The 16,240-nt window shown below is 33.8% G+C and overlaps 2 protein-coding genes across 4 annotated transcripts; both read left to right on the top strand.

Moving 5' to 3' along the window:
• The first annotated feature begins 204 nt into the window (after nucleotides 1-204).
• LOC108462832 (uncharacterized) lies at nucleotides 205-4,458 on the top strand. Of its 3 annotated transcripts, none has more exons than XM_017762735.2 (2): nucleotides 205-446; nucleotides 1,752-4,458. In XM_017762735.2, exon 2 carries the CDS (start codon nucleotides 2,104-2,106, stop codon nucleotides 4,039-4,041), a length of 1,938 nt encoding a protein of 645 aa, XP_017618224.1. In that variant the 5' UTR covers nucleotides 205-446; nucleotides 1,752-2,103; the 3' UTR covers nucleotides 4,042-4,458. The 3 variants fall into 3 exon arrangements, with proteins under 3 accessions (XP_017618224.1, XP_017618223.1, XP_052880015.1); XM_017762734.2 differs by having other exon boundaries at nucleotides 223-479; XM_053024055.1 differs by lacking the exon at nucleotides 205-446 and adding an exon at nucleotides 477-580.
• Nucleotides 4,459-5,733: 1,275 nt separating this feature from the next.
• LOC108462380 (uncharacterized) lies at nucleotides 5,734-10,078 on the top strand. Its single transcript, XM_053023689.1, has 4 exons — nucleotides 5,734-5,908; nucleotides 6,564-6,969; nucleotides 9,371-9,430; nucleotides 9,540-10,078. The coding sequence occupies exons 2-4, from the start codon at nucleotides 6,577-6,579 to the stop codon at nucleotides 9,945-9,947; spliced, it is 861 nt and encodes a 286-aa protein (XP_052879649.1). The 5' UTR covers nucleotides 5,734-5,908; nucleotides 6,564-6,576; the 3' UTR covers nucleotides 9,948-10,078.
• The last annotated feature ends 6,162 nt before the right edge of the window (nucleotides 10,079-16,240 follow it).

Below are 16,240 nucleotides of genomic sequence, written 5' to 3'. Positions count from 1 at the left end.
AAATTCTTCGTATTATTTTTAACAATTATTATTTAATACACTAACCTATAATAAAAACCTACCTTTTAAGTTGTTTTTTAACTCCACTAACTGATTAAATAAATTTACTTATTTTTAATATTTTTGATAAAGCTTAATATTAATTACATTAATTTTATTTTTATTATATTATGCAAAATTACCAGATCCATGTTTCCTTCTCTCTCTCTCCCTCTCTTTATTTTTACAAAATTTTCAATTCATTTTATAATTTTCATTTTCTCCATTTCGTCCCTCTCTTTTCTCATTATTCACGCTCTTGATAGACTTCTCTCCTTCCTTCCTACCAAACTTTTCGTTTTCTTTTTTTTTTCTCTGTTTCGAAGATACTCTCCTGTTTTCTCAACATGTCTTCAGTAGCAGCTTCTCAGATCCTTCAGTTTGCTCCAAATTTTGATTCCTTCACGGTATATCTACAGATTCCTCTTCCTTTCCTTCAGGTTTAATCCTTTTGCTGCTATTTAATTCACTGTTTATTGTTTTATTCCATTGAATTTTTCTCTCAATTTTGATTGTCTAACTTGTTACCTCTTTTTACACGGTAATTTTGCTTTCAGATTCCTTATTGTTTCAATTCTTTAAGGATATAATCATTCAAAGAAAGGAATATGGTTAATTTTCTTTGTTTTGGTCTTTATGCGTAGTTTTAATCTTGATAGGAAGTTAATTATGCAAGCTGAACTGAAAACTAATCTGGGTTTTCTTTTTTCTTGCAATTTATTCAGTTTACTTATCTATTTTTTAGTAGCTTGTTCTTTTGGCAGCTGCTGTTTTGTTCTTACTGCTTTTTTGCAGGATCCCGGAGTTTTTTTTCTTATTTTTTTCTTTGGTTTGAGTGATTCCATTTGTTTTTTGAAGTTCAGTTCTTATGTTATTTGTGTAGTTCCAGATCTACTGTTTAAGATGAAAGTTTGGCTGTTGTTCTTGTGATATAAATGGTTTTGAAAGACTTTTTCAATTAACTTTGTTCTTTGTCATCCTTGGTCTATATTTCTTGGTCTATGTCAGTGTCTTCTTTGTCCAGATACATCATACAAGTTCTTTGAAGGTATTATGGATATTAGATTAACTTTTATAGAGTATATGATGGTATTGTTTTCTAATTTCATGTAATATTGGGTTTTAATTGATAAAACATGTTGCTGGTCACCAAATTTTACCATCTAATGACGAAATCTATGATATTGATTCTCAATTCTCAACCATGGTGTTGATTTCTTATTTACCACTTAGGACACTTGTTAGTTGAGGTGATAGCCGCCTCGCTCCCATAAAGGTGAGGACACAAGTTTGGATCCCACTTGTTGAGAGGGTTTTACTTTAGACACTCCTGGCCTGGCAGGGATTAGCTTCAAGTCCAATGTAACTTGGGCATACCCAAAGTTCACACCAAAAAAAAGAGTTCCTATAATTTATAAGTCCTTACCTGTCCATGATTTCTGAGGGTCATTTTGACAGTATAGATAGGTACATAGATATTGAATTTGTTGTTAGTGCTGCTTAAAACAAACCGCTCGTTACTATGTTCTTTTTTGCTATGTACTAGACGTTGCGTTGTGTTGACATTGCCTTTTATAACTTACTCTGGTTTAAGCTTTGATGTTAAGACTGTCTAATTAACGCTATTGATTTGTTATTACTTGAGTGTGATATACTTAAATAGCTTTCAATTGGGACCTGATTGTGTTACTTCAATTGTTTTTGCTTGTCAGGGTTAATGAAGCTGATCTGTCTGTTGACCAGGAGCACAAGACGCTTCATATATCTGTTTTCATCCACTTTGAATGTTCTTATAAAAGGATTTTATCCTAGAAACGTTGTCAGATACATCAGCTGCTACTAAGCTTTTACATGATTGAAGTCTGAACGGTTACAGTAGATACTTGATAAAATGGACCGAGCAGATACATCGGGGTTTGTAAGCGGAGGAGGAATGCCTTTGGAATTTTTTCTGTTTCTTAATCTGTTTATGATATGTATACCAGTCAGTAGTATGTACTAAAGACTTGTTTTCTGTAAGTTGTGCCTACGTCCTTTACCTTAGTGTTATAGTTCACAACCTCTATGGATTTGAATACAAATGTACGGTTCTCTCGTGTGTCTGAACTCTCGAAAAATGAAAATTTCGGGGATACCACTCTGCGCCTGAACTTTCTTGGTCATGGAGGAAGCAACAAGGCCGGATTCGGAAGTACTCAAAGCGATCTTCATATTGATCTTTCAAGTGCATCTGATGATGGCTGCAGGTTGGTTCTGGGGTTGGGTCCAACTCCTAGTGTATACTGCAATGATTATCACAATGTTGGCCTCAACAAGAACAAATCAACAGCAGCTTTATTCACACCGGGTTTATCACCTGAGGATAACTCTATCCTAAAACTTGGTCTCTCTGGAGGGACTAAGGGAAGTATGAATCTGTTGGAACGTTCTTTGTCAACCGACACTGATCTTAGTGTGCATTTTTCAAATCAGTTTTCTGCAGAAGGTAGTCAACTTTCAATACCTTTTGTTGATGAGGGTTCTACTTCGGCCAAGAAATCTGGTGGCTATATGCCATCACTCCTCTTGGCTCCAAGAATGGATAGTGGGAAAGCTTTGGTGCAGACACATGAACTTTTCCAATTTGGAGCTAAATCTCGTTCTCATCAATTTTATCAGAGTTGTGAGCCCTCTACTCAGACAGATTTCTCCGTAGACACAATCTCTGAGCAGACCACCACTATTACGTCTTCCGATAACCGAACTAGCAATTCGAAGAAATGCAAGTTTGCTGGTTGCTTTAAAGGAGCAAGAGGGGCAACTGGTCTTTGTATTGGTCATGGAGGCGGACAACGATGCCAAAAAGCAGGGTGTAACAAAGGTGCTGAGAGCCGAACTGTCTTCTGTAAGGCTCATGGTGGAGGGAGGAGGTGCCAGCACTTGGGTTGCACTAAAAGTGCTGAGGGGAAGACGGATTTTTGCATTGCACATGGTGGAGGCAGACGATGTGGGTTTTCTGGAGGTTGCACAAAGGCTGCACGAGGTAAATCAGGGCTTTGCATTAGGCATGGCGGGGGAAAAAGGTGTAAGGTGGAAGGTTGCACACGCAGCGCCGAAGGACAGGCTGGTTTGTGCATATCTCATGGTGGTGGTCGTCGTTGCCAGTTCCCTGCATGTACTAAGGGTGCTCAGGGGAGTACCATGTTTTGCAAGGCTCATGGTGGTGGAAAACGATGTATATTTGCTGGGTGTACCAAAGGGGCTGAAGGGAGCACACCATTGTGCAAAGGACATGGTGGGGGAAAGCGTTGCCTCTACAACGGTGGTGGCATTTGTCCCAAGAGTGTGCATGGAGGCACCAACTTTTGTGTTGCTCATGGAGGTGGGAAAAGGTGTGTAGTGCCAGGATGCACAAAGAGTGCACGCGGTCGCACCGACTGCTGTGTCAGGCATGGTGGTGGAAAACGGTGCAAGTTTGAGAATTGCGGTAAGAGTGCCCAAGGAAGCACGGATTTATGCAAGGCCCATGGTGGGGGCAAAAGATGCTCCTGGGGAGAAGGCAAATGCGAGAAATTTGCAAGGGGCAGGAGTGGTCTATGTGCAGCTCACAGTAGCATGTTGCAAGAGAGGCAGGCAAGCAAGGGAGGGCTCATTGCACCTGGAGTTTTCCATGGTCTTGTATCAGCATCATCAACCACGGGAAGCAGCTCCAACAACAATCACTCATCTTCTGGCAATAGTGTCATTTCTGATTGCATCGATTCACCAGACAAGCCAGTGAAAAGGCAACAACTCATACCTCCACAGGTATTGGTTCCACCATCTATGAAGTCATCAGCCTCATACTCAAGCTTCTTGAGTTCCGAGCAGCAAGATGAAGGAATAAACAGGCATGGCAATCACAATGCCGGGGGAGTTGGTAATACAAGCTTCGACTTCTTGATCCCAGAGGGGAGGGTCCACGGTGGAGGTCTCATGTCATTACTTGGTGGAAATCTGAAGAACCCCATTGATGGAATTTGAAGTCCAAATTACTTTGGAATGAAGAAACCTATTGTGGAATTTAAGTTAGTTATTCAACTGTGGAATTGTTTATAAGATCTGGTGGTTGTAGAGAGACTCGGTATATATAGTTGTGTGTTGATTAATAGTGGTATCATTGTCACAGTATTGGTTTACAGCATTGGCCAATGATGCATGGCTGCTGTAATCTTTTTTTTTTTTTTTTAGTTTATAATTGTTGTAAGTAGACCATGGTTATATTTTCTGTCATTCATCTATTGTTTGTGTTGTTGGTGGTGAGGTTATTCTCTTTGTCCCTGTAATTGTTTTTACTTGGCATGACGCCTATCCTATTGAAAGAAGATGAGTGCAATGAGGGTCTGCTAATAATACCATGTATTATTTGATAATCGAATAGGTTCTTTATTTTGGTTTAAATTCTGTGAAGATTCGTTGAATTGTTGGATTTATAATAAAAAATTTGTTATAATATGAATTTAAAATAAAGGTATCCAATTATAGTTTTTTTTCTTTTTTTTTGTCACTTAGTTATGAAAAGTTATAAAATGACCTTATTAACTATTTAATTTTGTCTTTTTGATCACTAGTTGGCATAAAAAGAAAACACCCATAAATTTAAGATACTTGACCAAAAATACAAGATTGAATAGTTAAATGATTATTTTGTAACTTTTCATAGTTGAGTGATTAAAAACAAAATTACTAATAGTTGGACGACTATTTAACAAATTTTAGAATTAAATAAAAAAAACCATAACTGGATCAATACTAAATAGTTTACCCTTAAAATAATTTGAAATGTTGTAATCTTAAATGAAATTTTCAAATGATTTTTAGTGAAGAGAAAATTATCTCATATAGACTAATCAAGTATTGGATTATGGGTATATATAATAAGAATTATCCTTTTATTGTGAGGACAATATTCACTCTCTAAGCGGAAAATATAGACCTAATGATTGAATTAAAATTTTAAATAAGAAAAAATTAAGTTTCAACTTTTTTAAGGGTTTAAATCTTAAATTTTAAAATAAATATAGCGTAATAATAAATTTAGCATAACATTTACTCATTTGATTATTTTGGCTTTAACATCTAAAATTTAGTTAAATTATTTTGTTTTAGAAGAAAAGTTTATTGAATTGTTAAATTTTAATAGTATCAATGTGGTAATCTCGTGTATTTTATTATTAAAATAGATAAATTTTTAAAATTTGTTGAATTCTTTAATAATTTTATTTTTTTAATTTTTAAAGTATACTTGCACAATTAGTAGGTATAAGAAGATTAATGTTAGATCCCCAAAGACAAATGATTTATTTACCCATTCAAAATAGTTTACGCGACTAATTGTTTTTAACAGTATATATCATTTCTTCCAATGAAGCTCGAAAATGGATTGTGGATACTTTTGTACGAATATATGTTGAATATCTTACGTGTAACCTTGTTGAAATAGTTCAACACATTGTCAATTGAATTATCATGTAAGTGGTATTAAAATTTTTACCGATCAATAAAAAGCAATTAGACTAAATTAAAATAAAAAATAAAAAAAAATTCAATCCAATATGGCAATATGAGATGTTTTGTACTTTTTGCTGAGTTGGACAGTGGCACTTTTTTTCACTCTTTCCTTCTCCTAACACACAACAGTATATAAAGGGAAAACACAGCATTCAATTCTCAGGTCACTCACTCTGCGAAACTCTCTTTGTTCTCTTAAATTTCCAAAAATGAATTTCAAAAAATGAGAGTAAAAAAAAAAAAAAAAAAACACTCCATATGATTAGCACTTTGCATTCAGCCATTCAAGATTAATCCTATTTCACTCTTTGCCACGTTCTCTTGCAACATCTCCTTTTAGGTAATTTTCTTTTTACTTCGGTTTTTCTTTCAATTTTCGTTTCTTATAATGCGGATTCTTTTGTTTGATATATACATTCTTCTGCTGATGTTTTAGTTTCGAAATCGAATCGGTCAGAGTTGCTTTCGGTTTTTTTTATTTTTGGAATATTTGACGTTTGATCATTAATTTCACTTTGATTTTCTGAATTATAGAATGTTCTTGATCGTTTGCTCATTTTCTTTTCTCTGTTTTGAGATCGTCGTCGAGTTTTTATCCTTTGTTGTTATTTTCCTTCATTTTTTACAATTTTTTGTGAAGAGTTTAGAATTTCAGCGAGGAGTATTATTCAATTCAACCGATGGATTCCACTTTGTAGCTTAAAAGAGAAAACAGATCATAAACTCTTTTGGCGGGAATTTGAAATTAAAAATCTGTTTCGAAAAAAAAAAGATAACCGAGAAATGAGTATAGGGATAATCTTTATCTCGGTCCGTTTAGTAGTGCCAAGACCTTGGAATGTAAAATGTTTTTAAAAGGTTTTAAATTGAAGAAACCAATTAGAAAATTAGTTAGGAGGATAGCAATTTCTGGTAACAAAGAATTCTAAATTTCCATAATAATCTACATTTTGTTTTTGCTGATAGTTGATGACGGATCAATACAAAAAACGCAGGGATTGAAACTCAATGGACTCATTCTACAAGGAAAGCAACAAACTCAACGTACTAAACAGCAATATTCCTAAGCTGATGCTTCCAGCAAGAAGCCGCACCAACTACTATTCGTCACCAGAGAACCTCATTAAGTACCTGCGTTCTAATTCTCTGTCCAGTAGCGGGAACAACAGCTCCTCGGGAAAAAGCAGCTTCAGATCATCGGTTTCGCCACAGTCGGAGAAGACACCGGTGAAGGTGGTGGAGGAGGATGTGCTCGTCATGGACGGAGTTCTCGTTGCTTCTGATACTAACATTGCAGGATCCGGCTCCTCTTCTTCTCCGCGAAGTGTTGGCTTCTACAAATCAGAGATTTGCAGGACTTGGGAGGAGTTTGGCCATTGCCGATATGGATCCAAGTGTCAGGTATATTTTCTCTCTGCATTGTCTAATTTGCTTGGAATTTGGATTGATCAAATTGTGATTTTAGTCACTCTACTATGATCAAATTTGATATTTAGTCTTATTACACATTAGTAGCTTAAATGGTTAATACTTTTTTCAACTCAACCTGTTGATATAATTTTTTTTTGTGTTGGAAGGGGTATTTTAAAAAAAAAAAATCTCTTCATTTAACTAATGTAGGTTTTAGTGTTAACTATTTGGATTAAGTTATGTAAAAGTAAATTCATTTAAAAAATAGAGATTAAATTTTAAAATTGAATATATTATAGGGATAAAATTATAATTTTACGTGTTTGTAGCAAGGTATTTGTTTAATAGCCGAGTCTTCGTTTTGGAACATAAGGTTGTTAGCCTTGTGATGTTTATAGATTCTAAAAGTGTCTATTTTCTTTTAACTCGTTAATGTGGAACCTTTATGCAAATGAAGAGGTTAAATGTCCCAGACTTTCAGCATAATTTTTAGGATAGAAGGATAAGAATAGGGATCATAAAACTTAAACCATTCAATGAATTTTGAATTAATTTATTTAGAAAGGATAATTATTTTATTTATAGTTAATAGAGTAAAACACAGATAAATCTAGGTTGATGCTATTTATTTTATAGTATAATAAAATAATAATAAAATAATTTAAAAACATCTGGTATTATTTTAGACTTGCTTGTAGAGATTTTTAACTCTAAGTAATGGATAATCCTATTTGAATATGATAAATATTTGGTATACTCATGAGATATATTTTTTTATTTCAGAAATAACCTTAAAAATTGCTATGTGTTTCCTTTTTAATATTTATTTTCTTAATATTTTACTATATCTTTATAAGACACATATCAATCCTTTGGTCTTGCTTATGGAGTCTAAAAACTCCACTAAGAATGTAACAATTATTTTCCTTTCAAATATAGTGATTTTTTGACGAGTGAAATTTTTTACTAGTTGATGTTAAGTGATTATGGTAATCGTTTGTCTTACCCTACTTTATTATATAATATTACTATTTTAACTTCATATATATGTGCAACTATTAAAAGATAAAATTGTTATAAAATAATCTTATATTTATGTTTAAATATTTGTTTTCTTTTGTAAAAATATAAAAAATAATTAGCAAGAAGCAATATTAGGTGAGATCAAATTGAAGGGGATGAATGTACATTCATGAAAGAGAGTGATTTCACTATTAAACCTCTATAGTGGAACGGGAAAGAAGAACGTTGGATTTGGTCCATAGCTCTTAATATTTGTTGTCATTGTCTAAGTAAAAGTAATCGATAATTTAGTGTACTTGAAATGTAAGAATCTATCTGTGGCACTGGTTTCCGGAAGACTGAAGTTCTACAGTTTTTTGTTTCCATTTTTTGAATGGGGATAAATTTGGTCGATTTTCATTTGTTGACTTTGGTTACTGATCTCTGCCTGTAGTGTTCTTTTCGTGAAAAAATAGATTGAGAAAGCTATAAGTCAAAGTTAATGTGCATGTAGTTTGGAACTAGCACAGCTTTAAAGTCATTAGATGGCAACAGAATAAGAGGCGCCATCTTCTAGTACTAGCTGCAGCAAAGGAATCGACTTTAAAAACCTTCTATTTCAGTTACCATGTTCTTGCTGAGAAATTACAATCTAGTGAGCTGTACAATTCTCACTTATATTGTGAGTATTGTCCTCTTCCAGTTGAAGATGTTATCAAAACTGACTTTTCATAAGCTGATCCAACGACCCCAAATTTCTGTAACAGATTTATCCCTTCTTAAAAAGTATTTCATTTTGGTCTAATTATGCTGTCTCTGTCCCTATACTTTTTGCACATTTTCTTTCTACTCTTTTGATTTTTTTTTTTATTGAAGTCCGATGGATACCATTGTCAAAAGATTTCAATTAAATTGGATAATGTGTGTGTTTTTTTTAAAGTTATTCATGCAGCCAATTTAAAGGAAAAAAAAAATCAACTTCCTCTCTTTCATTTTGAATTAATGTTAAAAACCTTTACAGCCCAAAATTCAGACTTAAAAACTTTAGAATTTCATATTTAATATTATTTTATATGATGAAGGTCTCAGTAAATATAATGTGTTTTTCTATTGCACTTAACAATGGTTGATTCTATATTCAACATTTTTATTTACTTATTTGATTTTCTCTGAGTATAATATTTAGCCATGTGATATTTTTAAAAATATCACATGATCCAATTAATAGAAGTCTTTTGATAATATTATCAATGAACTTAACTAAATTCCTAGGATTAAAATAGAGGGACTGAAGTTTAAATATGGAAGATTAGAGGGATTGTGTGCATAGTTAAGCCTTAATTTTTCAATAATTTACGAAGGAATCCTTTTATTTTATTTTATTTTGTAGTTTGCACATGGAAAAGAAGAGGTACGCCCCAGTTGTTTCTCATTCAGAAGCAAACCCGAGGTTAGCATCTATGAAATATCATCTTAAATATTCTTATACCAAATCATTGATAGTGCTCTAAACTAGTACGAGCTCATTGTGTACGTGTGTTTCTCACTGAGTTGTTCAGGCACAAATGTACAAGTCATATGCAAGCGCATACGGCTCGATATCCCGTCCTTTGAATCCGATCCGGGAAACTGCAGCAGCCATAGCCCAAAAGGAATCATCTACCAGGCCTGATTACACAAACCAGAGATCCAGCTCCACCATGAAACCAGGAAACACCCCCTTGACCACCAACATCGCAATGAAACCGAAAACCGAAAGGGACAACGCCTCCACAATCGGACCTTATACAAGTGCCACTAATGGATCCTACTGGTCACCGCAAGATGATGGCATTAATGTTACCTTGCCATCATCCTCCCCTGGCAAAACCCTGTCCAGAGCGGACATCGATGCATACATTGACAGTGTTCTCTATGGTCCTACTACAAGGAGGAGATTGCCAGTGTTTTCTGCCTTTAGCCCATAGTAACGTTTCTCAACTTCGGATCAATAAGGTCGGCCAAACTCAAACATTTTCTTCTTGTTTGTACCAAGCATTAGAGCGATATACAAGCAAGAGGCTTTTCATATATAATGGATACGGTAAAATTTACAAAACCAATTTAGTCCACATATAATTTCACATGACTTGAAAGGTTTATTTAGTTATTGGGTTAATTGTATTAAAAAACATTCAAATTGAATCCTTGAATTAAAGTATAATTCTAATCAGAATATCATTGAATCTTCAAATTAAAATAAAACTCTAATCAAAATATTCTATTATCAGCTTAGTTGTTAGCTTTGACGTTTAATATCAGTTTAAATCTAACGTGTTTAAAAGTATTTATTAATTTATATGTATTTATAAAAGGAATTACCTTAAATCTAAATTAACATTTAATATCAAAATTGATTGTTAAAATGATAGAAAAACTTGATTGAAATGATATATTAATATGAGAACTTTAAGATGTTTTAAAGTTTTTGATTAATATAAATAATGTGTTTAGAATTATTTACTAAAATAATATGAAATTAACTATATATTTCAATAAATTTAATACCAAGTTGTCAAGCAATTTGAGAATCTTAAACCCCAAATCGTCATTGTGAGATGATATCATGTCTGTCACATTGGGATCTCAAATTGCTGCCATTTGAATCTAAAAAATATAAAAATTTAAATTACTATTAAAAATATAATATTTTGGTAAAAAAATTTTAAATTCATATTATTTTGGTAAGTAATAATTACTTACCTAATATTTTAATAAAAAAGCTTCTTTATTCATTTTAGTTGATAGTATATATTTAGTTCAGTGCTCATTGTCACCTAAGGCTCGGAATTCAAAACTCATTAAATCTCTTAAAATAATCCATGCTTGACTAATTATAATAGCAATGGTAAGCACTAATTTATCTATTCAAGCTCGAAAGTTTATTTGAAATATAAGAGGATTTGAATAAAAATGTGAGGATTGAAAATGGGATAGGAAAAAAAAATTGACCCGTTTAAAATTTAAATCAAGTTTCGACTCTAACATTTAAGGTCACGACCTGACCCTGTTTGTTTCATGCCTTTGTAGTAAATTGTTTTATTTTATTTTTATATACCATGAAATTTATATAATATAAAATTAAATATATAATAATAGGTGGAAGTGCTTGACAAGCCCCTACCGACTTACATTAATCCATCTAGTATTAAGTGGATCAATTTAATCTTTGTACCATAAAAAAGAATCAAATAAGACCAAATTTTAATAGAGTTAAATATTGGATGTTTAACCGATTAAGTCTTAACTCGATTGACATGGACATTATTGCTAATATAGGAGGACGTGGGTTTAAGTGCGTTGAAATGCATTATCCACCAGAGTTAATATTTTAAAAGTTTTTATGATTTTGTGAATAAAATCTTTTGCTTGGAGTTAAACTATAAATGAAAAATATAATTTCCATATCATTTTTTAAACTGAAAATGTTAATTTTGTTACAATATGTTCTTATTAAATTCTTTTTAAGAGTTTAGAGATTAAATTGACCCATTTAATAGTAAAAAGATAAATTTGATCTGATCCTTATAATAGGACTTAGCAAATACTTTCACCTATAATAATATATAATAAATACGGGTTGACCAGAACAAAATTTTGAGCGGATAAAACAAATATAAAGTGTGCTAACATCATACATATGACCAATCTGAACCTATCCCGACTCATAAATACCATTAATTCTAATTATCTTATAACTAACTTGATTTGGAGATTTCTTTTGAGTTATAAACAAGAGGTCTTACTCTTTGCAATTTAAATATTTAATATTAGAAAGGAATAAATTATATTAGAACCAAATAAATTATATTAGAACCATCCTAGAAACAAATAAACTAAAGTCATGTAAAACCTTACACCCGACTCGATTGTCGGATTCGAATGTATGATATCATGTCACATTACCGAGACAACTCAGGCTATCTTATTACATAATCACAAAATTTAATTCATAATTATCATTCAATTTAATTAAATTACCAATCATATTCATACATATACATTCACAATGTTTAATTTTTAAATTCATCATTTATTTAGAATTAGGACTCGAATTCAAACTCAATTGTCAAATTTCAGTGTTATATCTAGAGGCAAACCTCTCCTGTATTCTTATTTTAGTTTTGATGTTTGAATGTCTTGAGATAAGGGGTTCAAGGCAAAAATAATTTAGCTTCAATGTGCCAATGTCTTGTGACAAATGCCACTCTATCTTGAGACATAAATCAAGTTGTCTCGAGACTTATAAGGTTGATCTCAAGACCACGACTAATGTAACATCTCTTATGATAAAATTTATTCTTAGAGGATCGAGACATGTTCTTTCTAAAATTAGCTGAGAATTAATGTTTCAAAGTGACTAAATCATAACCAAAACTTCTTCAAACATACATAAACATTAAACAAACTCATTGACATATGCAAAATACAATTAAACATCATCAAACCATAGCAACTCCAAGCATCAAAGCATAACCAATTAATTAGCATATTCAAGCCTACAAGAACAAGCATAATTAACTTTCAAATTTGAGAATGAAATTCAACTAAAAGACCTTATAAACCAAATTACCACATATATTGAAACATTAACTTAACACCAAGCCATAAACAACTTAGGTACATGTCATATAACTAAAATACATATATACATACAAAAGAGGTAACAAGATATTACTCGAGTTGAGTTCTTGAGTTGGATGCTTGACCACTCCTAACCATGTCAACTCTTGTATGAGACTTGTGCACGAAAATAAACATGAGTATTGAATACTCAATGGTACTAATATAATTCAAATACAATGTAATAAGGTTAAACTAAAGCAAATATATAGAACAATATCAAATACGTTATTGTATACTACTTTTAACTCATTAATCATTTTTCAACTTTCTTATTTATTTCTTATTTCAATATCAATTTCATTGCTTACTCATTTTGGCCCTATTAACTAATAATAGACATTAGGACTGTTGTTCCAATAGGGTCGGAAGCGTGTAAATTATTGTACTAAAAAATCACACAAAGTTCAATTCCCAGGGAAGAGAGGTGGATCACAAGAATCTCTTAAATACCAAGTCTTTCCTTAGTCGAATATTCCTTCTATCGTAATTTAATAGGACAATTAAATACTACTATTATACCTCAAATATTGAAAGAAAAATAGGACAAGAAAGAACACAAGAATTTTAACGAGGTTCGGTAAATTATACCTACGTCCCGGGCACTAACACCGATGATAACTTTACTATCTCCAAAATATTACAAACAAATAGAATTAATTAAGAATTCTCAAATGGGAGAAGAGAAAACTAAGAGAGAAAGATTGGTTGGGATGGTTGAAATGAAAAATAAAAGGCCTATTTATAGTTGAAGTTCAGGGACTAACTTGCAAATGGCTTAAAAATTAGGGACCAAAATTGCAATTATCCCATTCACTTTTCAACATTCGATGCAACTTGCTTCACCTTTTAACAAGTTGCTTCCTACCTTTGTTGACTTTTCAACAATCTCCACCTTGAAGATTTGATTAGGATAATCGCATCTTCACACACTTCCTTCAACTCCCCAAATTCGATAAAGTTATCTTTGTAGTGCCTCCAAATCGCTCGCCATACACCGAAGGTGCTCAAATTCTCAGGATGTTAATCAAGTTCAAACAATGATTAAACTTGATTGTTGTTACCACTTTGGTCATCATATCTGCGGGATTATCTGCTGTCGGAATCTTCTGAAGTAGAATTTTTCCTTTTTCAAAGACTTCCCGCACAAAGTGATATCTTACGTCAATATGCTTGGTTCTTGAATGATAGACTTGATTTTTCGCTAAATGAATAGCGCTCTGACTGTCACAATATAGACTAATGTGACTTTGAACAACTCCCAAGTCTTTCAACAATCCATTAAGCCAAATAGCCTCCTTAACAGCTTCTGTAACTGCCATATATTCTGCCTCTGTAGTAGACACAGCTACTGTAGACTGTAAGGTAGACTTCCAACTCACTGGGGCTTTCGCAAGAGTAAACAGATACCCCGTAGTTGAACGACGTTTATCTAAATCACCAGCAAAGTCGGAATCAACATATCCAACTACAAACTGACCAAGTGCTTCATCCTGTTCAAAAATTAAACCAACATCTACGGTTTTTCGAAGATACCGTAGAATCCATTTCACAGCTTGCCAATGTCCTTTTCCAGGATCATGCATATACCTGCTCACAACTCCAACAACTTGTGAAATGTCAGGCCGCGTACACACCATCGCATACATCAAACTCTCAACTGCATTAGCATATGGGACTTTTGCCATATATTCTCTTTCTTCTTCGTTTTGGAGATAATTGAGCACTAAGTTTCAAATGAGAAGCAAGTGGGGTACTTACATGTTTAGTGTTTTCATTTACACCAAAACATTGTAATACCTTTTTCAGATATTGCTTCTGATTCAAACAAAGCTTGCCTCTCTGTCTATCTCTACTTATCTCTATGCCGAGAATCTTCTTAGCCTCACCTAGATCTTTCATCTCGAACTCTTGATTCAACTGAGCCTTCAGCTTATCTATCTCTTTTTGGCTCTTCGAAGCAATTAACATATCATCAACATACAAGAGTAGATAAATGAAAGATCCGTCATGTAGCTTTTGCAAATACACACAATTGTCATATTTGCTTCTTGTATACTTCTGCCTTTTCATAAAACTATCAAATCGCTTGTACCACTGCCTCAGGGATTGCTTCAATCCATATAGCAATTTGTTCAGCTTACAAACCCAATTTCTACCACCAGCATTTTTGTATCCTTCGGGCTGAGTCATATAGATCTCCTCTTCTAACTCACCATGCAAGAAAGCCGTCTTAACATCAAGTTGAGCTAGCTCCAAATTCAACTGTGCTACCAAGGCCAACAAAATTCTAATGGAGGAATGCTTCACAACAGGGGAAAATACATCATTGTAGTCAATTCCTTCCTTCTGAGCGTAGCCTTTAGCTACCAATCTTGCCTTGTAGCGAACATCTTTCTTGCTAGGAGATCCATCTTTCTTTGCGAATACCCACTTGCATCCGATTGCCCTTTTACCTTTCGGTAATTGCGCCAACTCCCAAGTATTGTCCTTCAGGAGAGATTGCATTTCTTCATCCATGGCGCATTTCTATTTGTCACTTTCTAAGCTTTGTATTGCTTCTTGATAAGTGACAGGAATATCATCATCAACAATGGGAAGGGCGTAGGCCACCATATCAGTAAATCGAGCAGGTTTACGAATTTCTCTCCGTGGCCTTGCAACCGCAATCGGTTCAGTGTACTTAATGGTTCTTGGGTCAGAACCTCTTCAACCTCTAATTCCTCCATTATGGCTGGAGAATTAGACTTATTAACTGGGCAAATCCCCATCTGCTCAAACTCCACCTGTTTTGGAGTGCACTCCACCTGCTGTGGAGTATCGCTCGTCTGAATATCTTTATCTGCTACCTTTTCAATGTGGCGATTCATCAAAGGTAACATCTCTCTACAGATCATTTTCTTTGTGTCTAAGCACCAAAGACGAAATCCCTTCACTCGTAAGTGATTCCCATAAAGAGAGCTTTCTTTGCCCTCGGATCTAACTTTGACTCCTTCACATGGTAATATGCGGTGAATCCAAACACATGTAAGGAATCATAATCAGAGCCGATTTTCCGACCATACCTCCATAGGAGTTTTTCTTTCTAACGCAGATGATGGCAAGCGATTAACAAGATGGCGGCAGTATGTCACACCTCATTTCAAAATTGCTTGCCCAACCCAAAGATTGGACAACATACATCGAACTTTCTCCAAGAATGTTCGATTCATATGCTCTGCCACTCCATTCATTGTGGTGTATCCCTAAGCGTGAAGTGTCGAACAATACCATACTCTTGGCACACATCGAAGAACGGATCACTTCTATATTCCCTCCATTGTTCGTCCTAAGCCGCTTGATTTTCTTGCCGGTCGGTTTTCAATCATAGTTTTCCATTTAAGAAAAACTCCAAGCACTTCATCCTTAGTTTTCATGGTATACACCCAAACTCTTCGGAAAAGTCATCAACAAAAGTAACAAAGTAGTGTTTTCCTCCCAACGAAAGTGTTTTGGAAGGCCCCACACATCTCGAGTGAACATATTCCAAAATACCTTTTGTATTATGGATAGCAGATCAATTTCACTCTCTTTGCTTTCCCGAACACAATGCTCGCAA

Source organism: Gossypium arboreum, chromosome 13, assembly GCF_025698485.1.
Source record: "Gossypium arboreum isolate Shixiya-1 chromosome 13, ASM2569848v2, whole genome shotgun sequence".
Taxonomy (NCBI): domain Eukaryota; kingdom Viridiplantae; phylum Streptophyta; class Magnoliopsida; order Malvales; family Malvaceae; genus Gossypium; species Gossypium arboreum.
The sequence above is the reverse complement of the archived record's forward strand: the minus strand, read 5'-3'. Positions and strand labels throughout refer to the sequence as shown.